Genomic DNA, 15,106 nt, shown 5'->3' on the forward strand with positions numbered 1-15,106 from the left:
CCTTTCTACAGCTGTTTTATTTTCTTCTCTTTTTGTAAGTGACTTTTTTGAATCAAAAGAGAAAGGACGTGTTTCCACAGTTCTCCTCACCGGGATTTTGGGCTTAACAGGTACCCTGTCATGGGGCAATTGTTGAGCTCTTATCACTACTGGCTGCTCCTCATCCTCATCTTCTTGGATGGGTTTGCGTTTCTCTTCGGAACAAAGGCAGGTGACCTGGGGACAGTGACTGGAATTTCTTTCTTACTGGGAACACCCGCAACAACCAACAAGATAGATAAGGGCAAGACTTCATATAAATTTAAAGTGTTTATCCTCCAATACCCTCTTTGCTTTTCGCTGCTTGATTCTTTTCTCCATTCAAAATCAAAGGCATGGTAGGTGGCTTCTCTGGCTAGTTTCTTAGGGAAAATGCGCCCACTGTAAAGAACTTCGGAATCCAGTTTCTGTGCTTTAGATTTGTAGAGCCCTGCTTCTACAGGATTACATTTCTTGGATTTTGCATTGGTTTCCAACACCTCCACCACCTCTTGCATTTTTATTCTCTTCTCTGACTCTTGCTTCTCAATACTTTTTAGGATCTTCTGTATGTGGGGAAAAGAACCTGAAAAAGAATAGGTATGCAGACTGAATTAAGTTCCTGTGCACCTTATACAAACACAACCTTGGAAATCAACTGTATTCCAGTATAAGATCAAAATCAAATTGCACAGAAAGGAAAAGAAAAAAGAAAGGTGCATGAAGAAATGCTGCCACCTTGTGGCCACTTTCCATAACAACAAAGTGGAAAGCTGGGCTGACGGGCACTTGATACTCAGAAGGCCCGTGGGGTTGTGAGTTAAACAACACCTGCCTTCAAGGACTGTTGTAGGAATGCTCATCAAAACACAGGGCGGACCTTCAAAAGTCAATTGCGAGATGTTTCACTCATACCCTTAAAAAAAAACACAGGAAATGCTGTCAGCCTTGCTAAATATTAGAGAAATCCAAATCAAAACTACAATGAGGTATCACCTCACACTGGTCAGAATGGCCATTGTCAAACTCTCTACAAAGAACCAAGGCTGGAGAGGATGTGGAGAAATGAGAACCCTTTCCATCAATGCTGGAATGACAATCCAGAACAGCTACTGTGGAGACAGTGTGTGTGCGTGCCAAGTCACTTCAGTCGTATCCGACTCTTTTCCACCCTGTGGACTGTAGCCCGCCAGGCTCCTCTGTCCATGGGATTCTCCAGACAAGAATACTGGAGTGGGTTGCCACGCCCTTCTCCAGGGGATCTTCCTCACCCAGGGATCGAACCCGCGTCTCTTGTTTCCTGCACTGGCAGGCGGGTTCTTTACCACTAGCGCCACCTGGGAAGCCCATGGAGACAGCGTGGAGGTTCCTTAAACAATGAAAATGGGAACAAAATTACAATAGCCCTGTCGACTTAAAAAATATTCGCAACCTAAAAGTTGAGAGTTATGTTTTATTTGGTGGGAATCTTTAGGACTTTAAGCCCATGAGAAACCATCTCAAGTAACCCTGAGAGAAGGGCTCCTGGGAGGGGAGGGGAGGAGCCAGCTTACATAGAACTTTGTAACATGGGGCAGGTAGTCTGAATATCAAAAGATTATTGTTAAAGAAAACCAGATATCCTGAGTCAAGGAATTTAGTGCTTTTCTGTGTATGGGAAGATGCCCGAGTCCTGGCTCACTGAAATCATTCCTTTCATATGCACCTCCTCTGTATGGGCCAGCATCCTGTTTTCACATCCTGAGCTTCCTTTCCTCAGGGCTCACCTTAGGGAGTGTATGCAGTCTGATGGCTGCTGGAGAGCAGATATTCTTCTCCTTCCTGAGTCCCTGAGGGCTCATCGGCTCACATTGGAGGGCTGCAATTGCAGATGACTATGACATCTATTTCTGCTTTATTGACTATGCCAAAGTTTTGAAAGAGATGGGAATACCGGACCACCTGACCTGTCTCTTGAGAAATCTGTATGCAGGTCAGGAAGCAACAGTTAGAACTGGACATGGAACAACAGACTGGTTCCAAATTGGGAAAGGAGTACTTCAAGGCTGTATATTGTCACCCTGCTTATTTAATTTATATGCAGAGTACATCATGAGAAATGCTGGGCTGTATGAAGCACAAGCTGGAATCGAGATTGCTGGGAGAAATATCAATAATCAAATATAAACCTCAGATATGCAGATGTCACTACCCTTATGGCAGAAAGTGAAGAACTAAAGAGCCTCTTGAAAGTGAAAGAGGAAAATGAAAAAGCTGGCTTAAAGCTCAACATTCAGAAAACTAAGATCATGGCATCCAGTCCCATCACTCTGTGGCAAATAGATGGGGAAACAGTGGAAACAGTGTCAGACTTTATTTTTTTGAGCTCCAAAATCACTGCTGATGGTGATTGCAGCCATGAAATTAAAAGACACTTACTCCTTGGAAGGAAGGTTATGACCAACCTAGATAGTATATTTAAAAGCAGAGACATTACTTTGCCAACAAAGATCCGTCTAGTCAAAGCTATGGATTTTCCAGTAGTCATGTATGGATGTGAGAGTTGGACTATAAAGAAAGCTGAGTGCCGAAGAATTGATGCTTTGGAACTGTGGTGTTGGAGAAGACTCTTGAGAGTCCCTTGGACTGCAAGGAGATCCAACCAGTCCATCCTAAAGGAAATCAGTCCTGAATGTTCATTGGAAGGACTGATGCTGAAGCTGAAACCCAATACTTTGGCCACCTGATGCGAAGAACCAACTCATTGGAAAAGACCCTGAGTGCTGGGAAAGATTGAGGGCAGGAGGAGAAGGGGACGACAGAGGATGAGATGGTTGGAGGGCATCACCAACTTGATGGACATGAGTTTGAGTAGACTCCAGGAGCTGGTGATGGACAGGGAGGCCTGGCGTGCTGTAGTCGATGGGGTCGCAGAGAGTGGGACATGACTGAGCAACTGAACTGATAATAACAAAAAAGAGTTAAAGTCTCAGAAGCAAGTTCAGTGTAAATTTAAAGTTAACCTTTCTGCATTACACCCTATCCAGGTTAGTGATAGTCCTTTGAATTATGTCTTTTTCACAATGTATATTTCTCTGGTTGCAGATCAGGAGGCATCTGATCTTTATCCAATGATAGATTAGTGAGATAAGTTTTAGGAGCAAACTTAGAGTGTCCCTTGATAGCTCAAGTAAATTTTTTAGCAATATAACACAAGAGGAAAGTACTAACTGGGAAGTGAGCTTTGGGAAACACAAAACTTAATTAACAAAACTGGAAATTAGTATTTAGTGAAACAGAAAAAAATTTTTTTCATTGTGGGGGCATTAATCTCGCAGCCTGAGAAGGCTTTCTTCCATAGAATAAAAATGAGGTTCGTCAGGGGGCTAGGAAAAGCCAAGTGTCCCTGACTGTTTGATTTCAACAATAGTTATTCACTTAGCCAAAATAACTGTTGGGGGAAGCACAATGAAACTGCCCACAATGATGGAAACCGCCCACAACGGTGGAAACCACCAGGCACCATCTAACCGTATAACCATCTGCATGAACTGTTTTACGACACGAGGTCCTGGTAATGAACACAGAACTAATAAGCCACCCCCAACCGGAAGAGCTCAGGAATGGTCAATGACACCACGTGTCCAACCACCTCCCAGAATCCTCCTCGCTGACGTCTGTCTTGGCTGAGCAATGACTGCACAGCCAAGAAGGACTCTGAGTCAGAATGTCTGGCCAAAGACAGTGTGGAAACGAATCCTATCACCATAAAACCCGAGACTGTGAGCCACCTGGCAGAGCAGTCCTCCTGGGTTCCCTTACCCTGCTGCTCTCCACCCAGGTGCCCCTTGCCAATAGCGTCTCTTGCTTTGTCAGCAAGTGTGTCTCCTGAGACAATCCACTTCCGAATGTTAGACAAGAGCCTCATTTGGGCCCTGGAAAGGGTCGGTTCACCTTCCTGCAACAAAACCATGGAAGATTTCACAGGCAGTACATCTTAATAAAACTTGTACCATGGACGAAATTCTTTTCTCAGATCCCACTTTCCACAAAACTTCTTTTTACTTTCTGAATCTTTTCCCACTCCGAAACACTCACCTGTAAGCCAGACTTACATCTCCTGTCCCTCCCTTCCCCCATGTTTTGTTTTTTTATTTTTTGGCTTTAAATCCGAGGCAAGAAGGGCTGTGTATTTCAAGGACATGATAAGAGTTAACTTCAAGGTTTTTTTTTGTGTGTGTGTGTGTGTGTTTAAGGCAAGTTTTTAACAAGCTACCTGGTCTTACTTGCATACGCAAAAATAAGCGATTTTGTAATTTCAAAAGAAATTTTGTCTTAACCAATTTTCTCCAGAGTCTAAAGAATATTGTGGCCACACTGTCTTTTCTCTTTCAGTGTTCTTAATATTGATATTACCTTTTAGAAGTACAGATACTTCATATATAATATGTACATAGACATAAAGAGGCAGACTAGAGTTCTCATTGTTGTTGTTCAGTTGCTCAGTCATGTCCGGCTCTTTGTGACCCCATGAACTGCAGCACGCCAGCCTTCCCTGTCCTTCACCATCTCCTGGAGCTTGCTCAAGCTCGTGTCCATTAGGTTGGTGATGTCATCCAACCATCTCATCCTCTATTGTCCCCTTCACCTCCTGCCTTCAATATTTCCCAGCATCAGGGTCTTTTCCAATGATCAATTCTTCACATCAGGTGGCCAAATTATTAGAGTTTCAGCTTCAGCATCAATCCTTCCAATGAATATTCAGAACTGATTTCCTTTAGAATGGACTAGTTAGATCTCCTTGCAGTCCAAGGGTCTCTCAAGAGTCTTCTCCAACACCACAGTTCCAAAGCATCAATTCTTCAACATTCTTCACCTTCTTTATAGTCCAACTCTCATATCCATACATGACTACGAAAAACCATAGCATTGACTAGACAGACCTTTGTCAGCAAAGTAGTCTCTGCTTTTTAATATGCTGTCTACGTTGGTCATAGATTTTTCTCCCAAGGAGCAAGTGTCTTTTAATTTCATGGCTGCGGTCACCAACTACAGTGATTTTGGAGCCTAAGAAAATAAAGTCTGTCACTGTTTTCATTGTTTCCCTATCTATAGGCCATGAAGTGATAGGAACAGATGCCATAATCTTCGTTTCTTGAACGTTGAGTTTTAAGGCAGCTTTTTCACTCTCCTCTTCCACTTTCATCAAAAGGCCCTTTAATCTTTGCCTTCTGCCATAAGGGGTGTTGTCATCTGCATATCTAAGTTTACTGATATCTCTCCCAGCAAACTTGATTCCAGCTTGTGCTTCATCCAGCCCTGCATTTCACATGATGTACTCTGCATATAAGGGCTTCCGTGATAGCTCAGTTGGTAAAGAGTCTGCCTGCAATGCAGGAGATCCTGGTTCAATTCCTGGGTCAGGAAGATCCCCTGGAAAAAGGATAGGCTACCCACTCCAATATTCTTGGGCTTCCCTTGTGGTTTAGCGGTAAAGAATCCACCTGCAATATGGGAGACCTGGGTTACTCTGAGTATAAGTTAAATAAGTAAGGTGACAATATACAGTCTTTGCTACCGACTCCAAGCTCGCTCAGCTTGCTGCGCGATAGGCCAGTGAATCCGAGACACGAAATATTGAGACCAGGAACAGACTTTAATTGGGGAGCTGGCAGACCGAGAAGATGGCAGCCTAGCTTCTCAAAATAACCATCTTATTGGGGCCTGGATGCCAGGTTCTTTTACAGTTCAGAGAGAAAGAAGCAATGAGGAGCTAAAGTCAAAAGGCAGAATAGAGAGGGAGATGCAGTGGGGAAGTAACATAAAAGGGGCTTCAGTCCAGTAAAACATCTCCAAGGGAATGTCCAGCCTTCAGAAGGAGTGTGTTACTCTCTTCTATTCACAGGTGGGCACGGACAAACTATCTCTCCAAGAGCTGAACAGAGGCACTTTAGTTTACAGTCAAGCAAAGGGGCAGGATCCTCCAGACAAGCCATTGATTATGATTATAATAATAAAAACAAATCAAAGAAACAGTTTCCAACAAGGAGTTAGAATTGGCTTCCTCCCTGCAACACCCTGATGTACTCCTTTCCCAATTTTGAACCAGTCCGATGTCCCAAGTTTGATTCTAACTGTTGCTTCTTGATCTGCATAAAGGTTTCCCAGGAGGCAAGTAAGGTGGTCTGGTATTTCACCTTGCCTGGAGAATCCCAGGGACGGGGGAGCCTGGTGGGCTGCCGTCTATGGGGTTGCACAGAGTCGGACACGACTGATGCAACTTAGCAACAACAGCAGCAGCAGCAGCAGCAGCCTCCTTCGAGAGATCTCACAGCTTCGTTTAAAAGTTTAGTTATGAATTAGGAATTACTATATAAACTTACTAGTTTATAAGGAGCTGATATATATTAAAGTTGCACGTTCCAGTGACCTAGGCCAGCTATCTGTAAGTTTGGCTGAGGAACATTTTAGTCGTTTACATTACAAGTGTCACTTTTTTCCTCTGTTGCAGGTCCTTGAGGCCTGTATGTATTCCGGTTTAGACATTTGCAAGACAAAGACACTGTTTACTTGTTCAAAGAACAGTTCTGTTGCCTAAAGTTATTAAAATGAGGGACAAGATTTTTAATCAAATGGAAATTTACTTTAGGAAGTTCTATGTTCTTTAACTTCAGTGCTATTATTCCTTCAAAGTTTGTGTAAAGTATTCAGCACAGACCTTTTTGAGTTTATAAATTGAACCAAAGAAAAATTCCTATTTTTATTATCGCTGAACAGATATTTCTGTGTAAATTTTTCTAGCCCCTTAAATATGAAACTTAAAGCTAGGGAAACAGCACACTTGTTTGGCTTTTACTGTTGGGGACCAGTAAGGAGCCTCTCTTGGCTCACTAACTTTAGGTAGTGAGGTAATGTCAAATCTTGTTTAAATCATGTAAATGTCTGTTCTATTTATCCCATACCAAATAAACATACAAAGGTTTTTCTTAATTTGTCGAGAATCTTTTTTTTTTTAACTTTACCTCCTTTCAATAATAGCTAGATTTTCCTTCCATATTCTTCCTGTTGATATTCTTAATTGTCCTTATTACCATATGTAAGAGACATTGAGGGGAACAGCACAGTGACACTTCCTAAACCAGTTTCTCGACTCAGGTTAATTAGACTTTTGGCTTATCAGTCAGTTCGGTTCAGTTACACACGCCTGTCCGACTTTTTGCGACCCCATGTACAGCAGCAGATCGGGCTTCCCTTTCCATCACCAACTCCCAGCTGGTGCTGCTGCTGCGTCGCTTCAGTCGTGTCCAACTCTGTGCGACCCCATAGACGGAAGCCCACCAGGCTCTGCCGTCCCTGGGATTCTCCAGGCAAGAACACTGGAGTGGGTTGCCATTTCCTTCTCCAGTGCATGAAAGTGAAAAGTAAAAGTGAAGTCGCTCAGTCGTGTCCGACTCTTCGAGACCCCATGGACCGCAGCCTACCAGGCTCCTCCGTCCATGGGATTTTCCAGGCAAGAGTACTGGAGTGGGGTGCCATTGCTTTCTCTGATCAACTCCCAGGTCTTGCTCAAACTCATGTCCATCGAGTCAGTGATGCCATCCAACCATCTCATTCTCTGTCATCCCCTTTTCCTCCTGTGTCAGGACACATTTAACAGGAGGCTTCCTGTGTGCTGTTTTCAGTCTTGCATGAATTCTATGTTCCTTAACAGCACCTGAATATGGGTGCCAGAGAGCTGGCAAGCCGGCTTTCGGGGATAATAGAAATTCATGTATCTCATTCATATGGAAATTCCATATGGTGAACAGCAGCCATTTACAAGTCCCCTCCATTCTGATATGTAAAGTAACTTTTACAACCCCTTCTGTAGAGAATAATTCTAGCCTCCGGCTTTCTAGATGACTTGTTAGACTTTTGATCCCTATCTCTGCTAAAAAGGGCTATCTGGTAAGAGTATATATATATGCCCACAATATGTTGAATAAATGCCTTTGTTCCACCGAGCACTGGTCCCCGTGTCTTCCTCATTCTCTCGTTCTCACTCTCTCACTCTCTCTCTCTCTCGCTCGCTCGCTCTCTCCGTTTCAGGCTGTTTCCACGGAGCACAGGTGTCCATCGTGTCTACTTATTTGCCCAGGCTTTCAAGACCTCTTCGAGAGGGCACCCTGAGCCTACGTAGACAGTGCTAGCTCTTTGTCCTAGAGTTATATTGGCATACTGTGTAAACCAGGGAATATCAGCCTCTTTTCTTCCTTCTTTTCTTATCGGTCGACTCTGTACCCCCAAGTTCCGGTCCATTAAAGGACCACAACACTCCTGCCTTCAATTTTCACAGCATCAGGGTCTTCTCTAATGAGTCAGGTCCTCACATCAGGTGGCCAAAGTATTGGAGCTTCAGCTTCAGCATCAGTCCTTCCAATGAATATTCAGGACTGATTTCCTTTAGAATTGACTGGTTGGATCTCCTTGCAGTCCAAGGGACTCTCAAGAGTCTTCTTCAACACCGCAATTCAAAAGCATTAACTTTTCAGTGTTCAGCTTTCTTTATGGTCCAACTCTCACATTCATACATGACTATGGGAAAAATCATAGCTTTGACTATACAGACCTTTGTCAGCAAAGTATGTCTCTGCTTTTTAATATGCTGTCTAGGTTGGTCATAGCTTTTCTTCCAAGGAGGAAGTGTTTTTTAATTTCTTGGCTGCAGTCACCATCTGCAGTGATTTTGGAGCCCAAGGAAATAAAGTCTGTCACTGTTTCCATTGCTTCCCAATCTATTTTACATGAAGTGATGGGACTGGATGATCTTGGTTTTTTTCTTTTTTTTAATTAGTTTATTTTCTATTTTTTAACTTTACAATATTGTATTTGTTTTGCCATACATTGACATGAATCCACCATGGGTGTACATGTTTTCCCCTTCCAGAACCCCCCTCCCACCTCCTTCCCCATCCCATCCCTCTGGGTTATGCCGGTGCACCAGCCCCGAGCACCCTGTATCATGCATTGAACCTGGACTGGCGATTCATTTCACATATGATAATTTACATGCTTCCATGCCATTCTCCCATATCACCCCACCCTCGCCCTCTGCCACAGAGTCCATAATACTGTTCTATTTATCTGTGTCCTTTTGATGCCTCACATACAGGGTTATCTTTACCGATTGACTAAATACCATATATATGTGTTAGTATACCGTGTTGGTGTTTTTCTTTCTGGCTTACTTCACTCTGTATAATAGGCTCCAGTTTCATCCACCTCATTAGAACTGATTCAAAATGTATTCTTTTTAATGGCTGAGTAATATTCCATTGTGTATATGTGCCACAGCTTCCTTATCCATTAATCTGCTGATGGGCATCTAGGCTAGGCTGCTTCCATGTCCTGGCTACTATAAACAGTGCTGTGATGAACATTGGGATACACGTGTCTCTTTCAAGTCTGGTTTCCTCAGTGTGTATGCCCAGCAGTGCGATTGCTGGGTCATACGGCAGGGTTTTTTTCACGTTGAGTTTTTTTTCTAAGTTACTTTTAACTAAAATTGTTATATATGTTAACATTCGTGGGTGTTCCAGTCTTTTTTTTTTAAAGTATTTATTATTATTTGTATCCAGTCTTTGTTGCAGCTTATGAGATTTTCATTATGTCATGTGGAATCTTTTGTTGGGGTACACGGACTTTCTACTTGTTACACACAGGCTCAGTTGCTCCCTGATATGTGGGATCTTACTTCCCTGACCAGGGATCAAACCTGTGTCCCCTGCATTACAAGCAAGATTCTTAACCACTAGGCTACTCAGGAAGTCCCTGAATGTTGAGTTTTAAGCCAGCTTTTTCACTCTCCTCTTTCACTTTCATCAAGAGGCTCTTTAGTAACTCTTTGCTTTCTGCCATAAGGATGGTGTCATCTGCATATCTGAGGTTATTGATATTTCTCCCAGCAATCTTGATTCCAGCTTGTGCTTCATCCAGATTGGTACTTCACATGATGTACTGTGCATATAAGTTAAATAAGTAGGGTGACGATATACAGCCTTGATGTACTCCTTTCCCAATTTTGCATCAGTATGTTTTCCATGTCTGGTTCTACCTGTTGTTTCTTGACCCGCAAACAGGTTTCTCAGGAGGCAGGTGAGGTGGTCGGGTATTCCCATCTCTTTAAGAATTTTCCTTAAAGAATGTGGGTTTCCCTGGTGACTCAGCTGGTAAAGAATCTGCCTGCAATGTGAGAGACCTGGATTTGATCCCTGGATTAGAAAGATCCCCTGAGAAGGGAAAGGCTCCCCATTCCAGTATTATGGCCTGGAAAATTCCATGGACTCTTTAGTCCATGGGGTCGCAAAGAGTTGGACACGACTGCGTGACTTCCACTTTCACTTAAGTATTTTCCACAGTTTGTTGTGATCCACACAGTCAAAGGCTGTAGTGTAGTCAATGAAGCAGAAGTAGAATGGAAATATCTTGTTTTTTTCTATGATCCAGACAATGTTGGCAATTTGATTTCTGGTTCCTCTGCCTTTTCTAAATCCACTTTGAACTTCTGGAAGTTCTTGGTTTGAGTACTGTTGAGGCTTAGCTTGGAGAATTTTGAGCATTACATTGTCAACATGTGAAATGAATGCAACTGTGCCATAATATGAACATTCTTTGGCATTGCCTTTCTTTGGGATTGGAGTGAAAATTGACGTTTTCCAGTCCTATGGCTGTGAGGATCACAACAAACTGTGGACAATTTTTAAAGAGATGGGAATACCAGATCACCTTACCTGCCTTCTGAGAAACCTGTTTGCACGTCAAGAAGCAACAGTCAGAACCAGACATGGAACAATGGACTGGTTCAAAATTGGAAAGGAGTACATCAAGGCTGTATATTGTCACCCTGCTTATTTAACTTAGAGCAGAGTATATCATGTGAAATCCCAAAGGAAGCACAAGCTGGAATTAAGAGAGCTGGGAGAAATATCAATAACCTAAGATATACTGATGTCACCACCCTTATGGCAGAAAACAAAGAGGAACTAAACAGCCTCTTGATGAAAGTGAAAGAGGAGAGTGAAAAAGCTGGCTTAAAACTCAACATTAAAAAAACAAAGATCATGCCATCTGGTCCCATCACTTCATGGAAAATAGATGGGGAAACAATGGAAATAGTGACAGACATTATTTTCTTGGGCTTCAAAATCACTGCAGAAGGTGAATGTAGCCACTATATTAAAAAGATACTTGTTCCTTGGAAGAAAATCTATGACCAACCCAGACAGCATATTAAAAAGCAGAGACATTTCTTTGCCAACAAAAGTCTATCTAGTCAAAGCTATGGTTCTTCCAATAGTCATGTATGGATGTGAGAGTTGGACTATAAGAAAGCTGAGTGCTGAAGAATTGATGCTTTTGAACTGTGGTGTTGGAGAAGACTCTTGAGAGTCCCTTGGACTACAAGGATATCCAACCAGTCCATCCTAAAGGAAATCAGTTCTGAATATTCATTGGAAGGACTGATGCTGAAGCTGAAGCTCCAATACTGTGGCCACCTGATTTGAAGGGCTGAATTGTTGGAAAAGATCCTGATGCTGGGGAAGATTGAAGGCAGGAGGAGAAGGGGGCAGCAGAGGATAAGATGATCGGATGGCGTCACCCATTCAACAGATATGAGTTTGAGCAAACTCTGGGAGATAGTGAACCACATGGAAGTCTGGCAGGCTGCAGTCCATGGGGTTGCAAAGAGTCATTTGTGACTGATGAACTACACAGTAACAACAAAGTAAACGACCCATGAGGGACCCCCTACTGGTCTCTAACATTAACAGCTAAATTAATCTCTTCTGTTTACCCCAGTTTCATCTGTTTAAGGGTCTAGAAAACTTTACATTGAGATATCTGACCAATTATTTTGGGACAGTTAGGCCAAAGGGCGTGACTTCCTGGGCTTTTCCTGACTCTGGGGATAGGATATCCTTTTATATAAAAGGAGGTAAAATAGACAGTGAACAACAACAACAACAACAACAAAGCCTTCTAAACTCTCTCCTAAGATCAAAGCTTATTAATTGGATCCTTATGAAACAAAAATTAAAGGTATAGAATCTGGTGGAATTTAAAGTATAAAAATTGGTATATTTAAATAGGCTTTATATAAGGTGATTACAGCTCTTATTTAATTATATTGTGGGAAAGACAAGGCATACAGATTGCCACTAAGGAAATATTAACTAAAGGTGCTGAGGATACTAATAGTTACCTGAGTCATACAAGATAAGTAAACTAGGAATTAAGATGCAACCGTTAATTTTTTAAAAAAATAGTGTTTTTGCTTTGGTTTAATGTATAAACTCAGAAAAGTCTTTGTGGGCCCACCTCAGCTCCTAAGACCCTTCATGGGAATTCTGCACCAATTCTTGTCTGTGTCTGCAGAACTCCAGCTGAGATATGTGGGCTTCCACTTCCCAGCCCCCTGCCCGCCGCCCCTCTCCCGCCTGGCCATGGTCACGCAGCTGTGACCCAGAGCCTGCCGCAGACCCCCTCAATCTCATGGGGTTTCATTGGTGCTGGGAGCATGTTTGTTCTAACGAGGTAGTCTTCAGGACTGGGGTGGGGGTGGGGGTCCAAAATTACGGAGCCAGCATTAGAGGCTTGAAACTTCCAGCCCCACCTGCATCCCTGGGGGAGGAAAGAGGCTGAAGATTGAGTTCATGATGGATCGTGACTGTGGCTATGTGATAAAGCCTCCATTGAAACCCACAAAACTTCGGGGTTCAGAGAGCTTCCAGGAGCGTGGGCTCAGCCCCAGCTCCACAGGGCAGAAGCTCCTGTCACCCGGGACACTCCCAGCCCTCGCGCTCTGTGCCTCGTCATCTGATGGCTGGTCTGTATCCCTTAACCTCATCCTTCTCTGTACTAGATAACAAACCGGCAAACATAAGTTCCCTGAGTTCCACTGTTACAGAAACCGGTACTTGAGAAACCAAGCACACACTCGGAGAGTTGGAGAACTCAGGTTTATCACGCCGGCGGGCCCAGGGGGGTTAACACTCCAAGCTCTGAACCCCAAACAAAGGGGTTACAGAGTTTTTATAGACAGACTGTCGTGGGCAACACTAGCTGTTAATAGGCTGATTTAAACTAAGGGGTTTCGCACGCATGGGAACAGTGGTCAAGATGGGGAGGGTGATGCCTGACCTGGACAGGCATGATTAAGCAGGCTTGCAGGGGCTAGGTGATTGCAAAGAGCAGGACAAGGGTGAGTGAGATAAACTCCAGTTCCTAGTATTGCAAGTCCCCACTTTCTGAGACTACGTGACCTACGTGATCTAGACTTTACAAGGGGCAAGCTGAGTTACAGAGGCAGGAGGAGAAGGAGGTTATGTAAAATTTTAACTTTTCCTCTTCACCATGAGCAAATTGCTGAACCCAGGGAAGGGAGCCCAGGTTAGTCACAAGTGGGAGAGGCCTGGGTCGGTGTGTGGAGCTGGGCATCTGTGGGACCCAGCCCTTAACCGCAGTGTCCCTCTCTTCATCCTGATTGTAATCCTCCAAAAATGACCCTAGTCTTTATTTAAAAGGAGATGTTTGCTCATGAGAATGATAAGGTGGAGAATTCTGACAACACCAACTGCTGGCAAGGCTGAGGCCGAAGAGGGGTGGGAGGGGTGGTGACTGGAATTTTCATGTTGATTTTGGGAGTGCAGACAGAACATTTCATCAGGAACACCATCTGCAGTCTCATAAATTAAGCATGTAAGTACCATCTGATTCAGCAATTCCACTAGGTATTTATCCTGACTACATAATAACTTGCATCTACAAGATGTGTACAAGGGATGTTCTTGGCAGCTTTGTTCAAAACAGCACCTATGGAGAGATACCCCAACAGCAGGTAACTAGAGAAACAAATCCTGTTACACCCACGCAGTGGAATGCTGTTGCTGCTGTTTAGTCATTCAGTCGTGTCTGACTCTTTGCGACCCCATGGGCTGTAGCCCACCAGGCTCCTCTGTCCATTGGATTTCCCAGGCAAGAACAGTGGAGTGGGTTGCCATGCATTTCCTCAGCATTTTAAAATGAACAATGTTGATAAATCTGAAAGAAACAAGACACCTAGTCTCTCTATTCCCATGTATGTGAAGTTCTTGAACAGGCAAAAATAATCTTCAGTGAAGCCTAAGATGGGAAGTGACGTCTGGGAGGAGCCCTGAGGTCATTTGGCTGATGGAGATATTGGCTGGGCTGCCAGTAACTGGAGCGTCTGTGTTTTTCTAAACTCATCTCACTGCGCATTTAAAATGGGCCCATTCACTGATAGTATGCAAATTGTCCCTCGAGGGAGTTCTTTTTTTTTTCAAGGGAGTTGGCTGTGAATGTAAAGCGAAGTGAAGTCGCTCAGTCGTGTCCAACTCTTTGCAGCCCCATGGACTGTAGCCTACCACGTCCTCCTTCCATGGGATTTTCCAGGCAAGAATACTGGAGTGGGTTGCCATTTCCTTCTCCAGAAGATCTTCCCGACCCAGGGATTGAACCCGGGTCTCCGGCATTGTAGGCAGATGCTTTACTGTCTGAGCCACAAGACAGGCAGAATTTGAAGTAGGTTTTAACGTGATCAAGAAACACTGTGAATGTTCAAGTCCATCATTCCTTCAGGTTCTTTCAGAGTCTCAAGGCTCTTCTTCTATCTTCTTTAATTAAACTTACTTGTGGGGGGGCAGCAACACTTAATATAAAATTTAAATAATTTCACGTTTAGTTATACTATTTTTAATCATTTTCACTTTGGTTTACTTGTGCGTATAGAAACAGTGTGTTTCGTATTATAGTTCCAAATGCATGGTATTGTAGCTTTGTTGGGTTTTGTGAGCTTGCCTGGGTAGAATGCAACAATCAGAGCCATACTGTCACAGATATCAACGACATCTAAGGCTCCGGATGTGAAGTTCTGTGTTGGGAGCCACCCTCAGGTTAGGGACACTCAGTCCATCAGATTCTCCCCCATAAGTCGTCAGTCTTACTGGGAAGCCCTCAGTACGAATAAATTCAGTTTTGCTCCTACATCCAAAATCAGACCTTTAATTAGCTTTTATCACTTTTTACCTTTTTTGATTTCACTTCATTGTCC

The 15,106-nt window shown here is 43.3% G+C and overlaps 1 protein-coding gene across 1 annotated transcript in view; it reads left to right on the forward strand.

The window, feature by feature from the left end:
• Nucleotides 1–12,692: 12,692 nt before the first annotated feature.
• The window catches only part of LOC145513802 (uncharacterized), a 36,218-nt gene continuing 33,804 nt past the window's right edge, over nt 12,693–15,106 (forward strand). Inside the window, exon 1 of the mRNA XM_081510758.1 lies at nt 12,693–12,862. Within this exon, the coding sequence (XP_081366884.1) occupies nt 12,693–12,862 (170 nt within the window). The remainder of the gene's footprint in view (nt 12,863–15,106) is intronic.

Source organism: Giraffa tippelskirchi, chromosome 7 (genome assembly GCF_054371585.1).
Source record: "Giraffa tippelskirchi isolate mGirTip1 chromosome 7, T2T-mGirTip1v1.2.pri, whole genome shotgun sequence".
Taxonomy (NCBI): domain Eukaryota; kingdom Metazoa; phylum Chordata; class Mammalia; order Artiodactyla; family Giraffidae; genus Giraffa; species Giraffa tippelskirchi.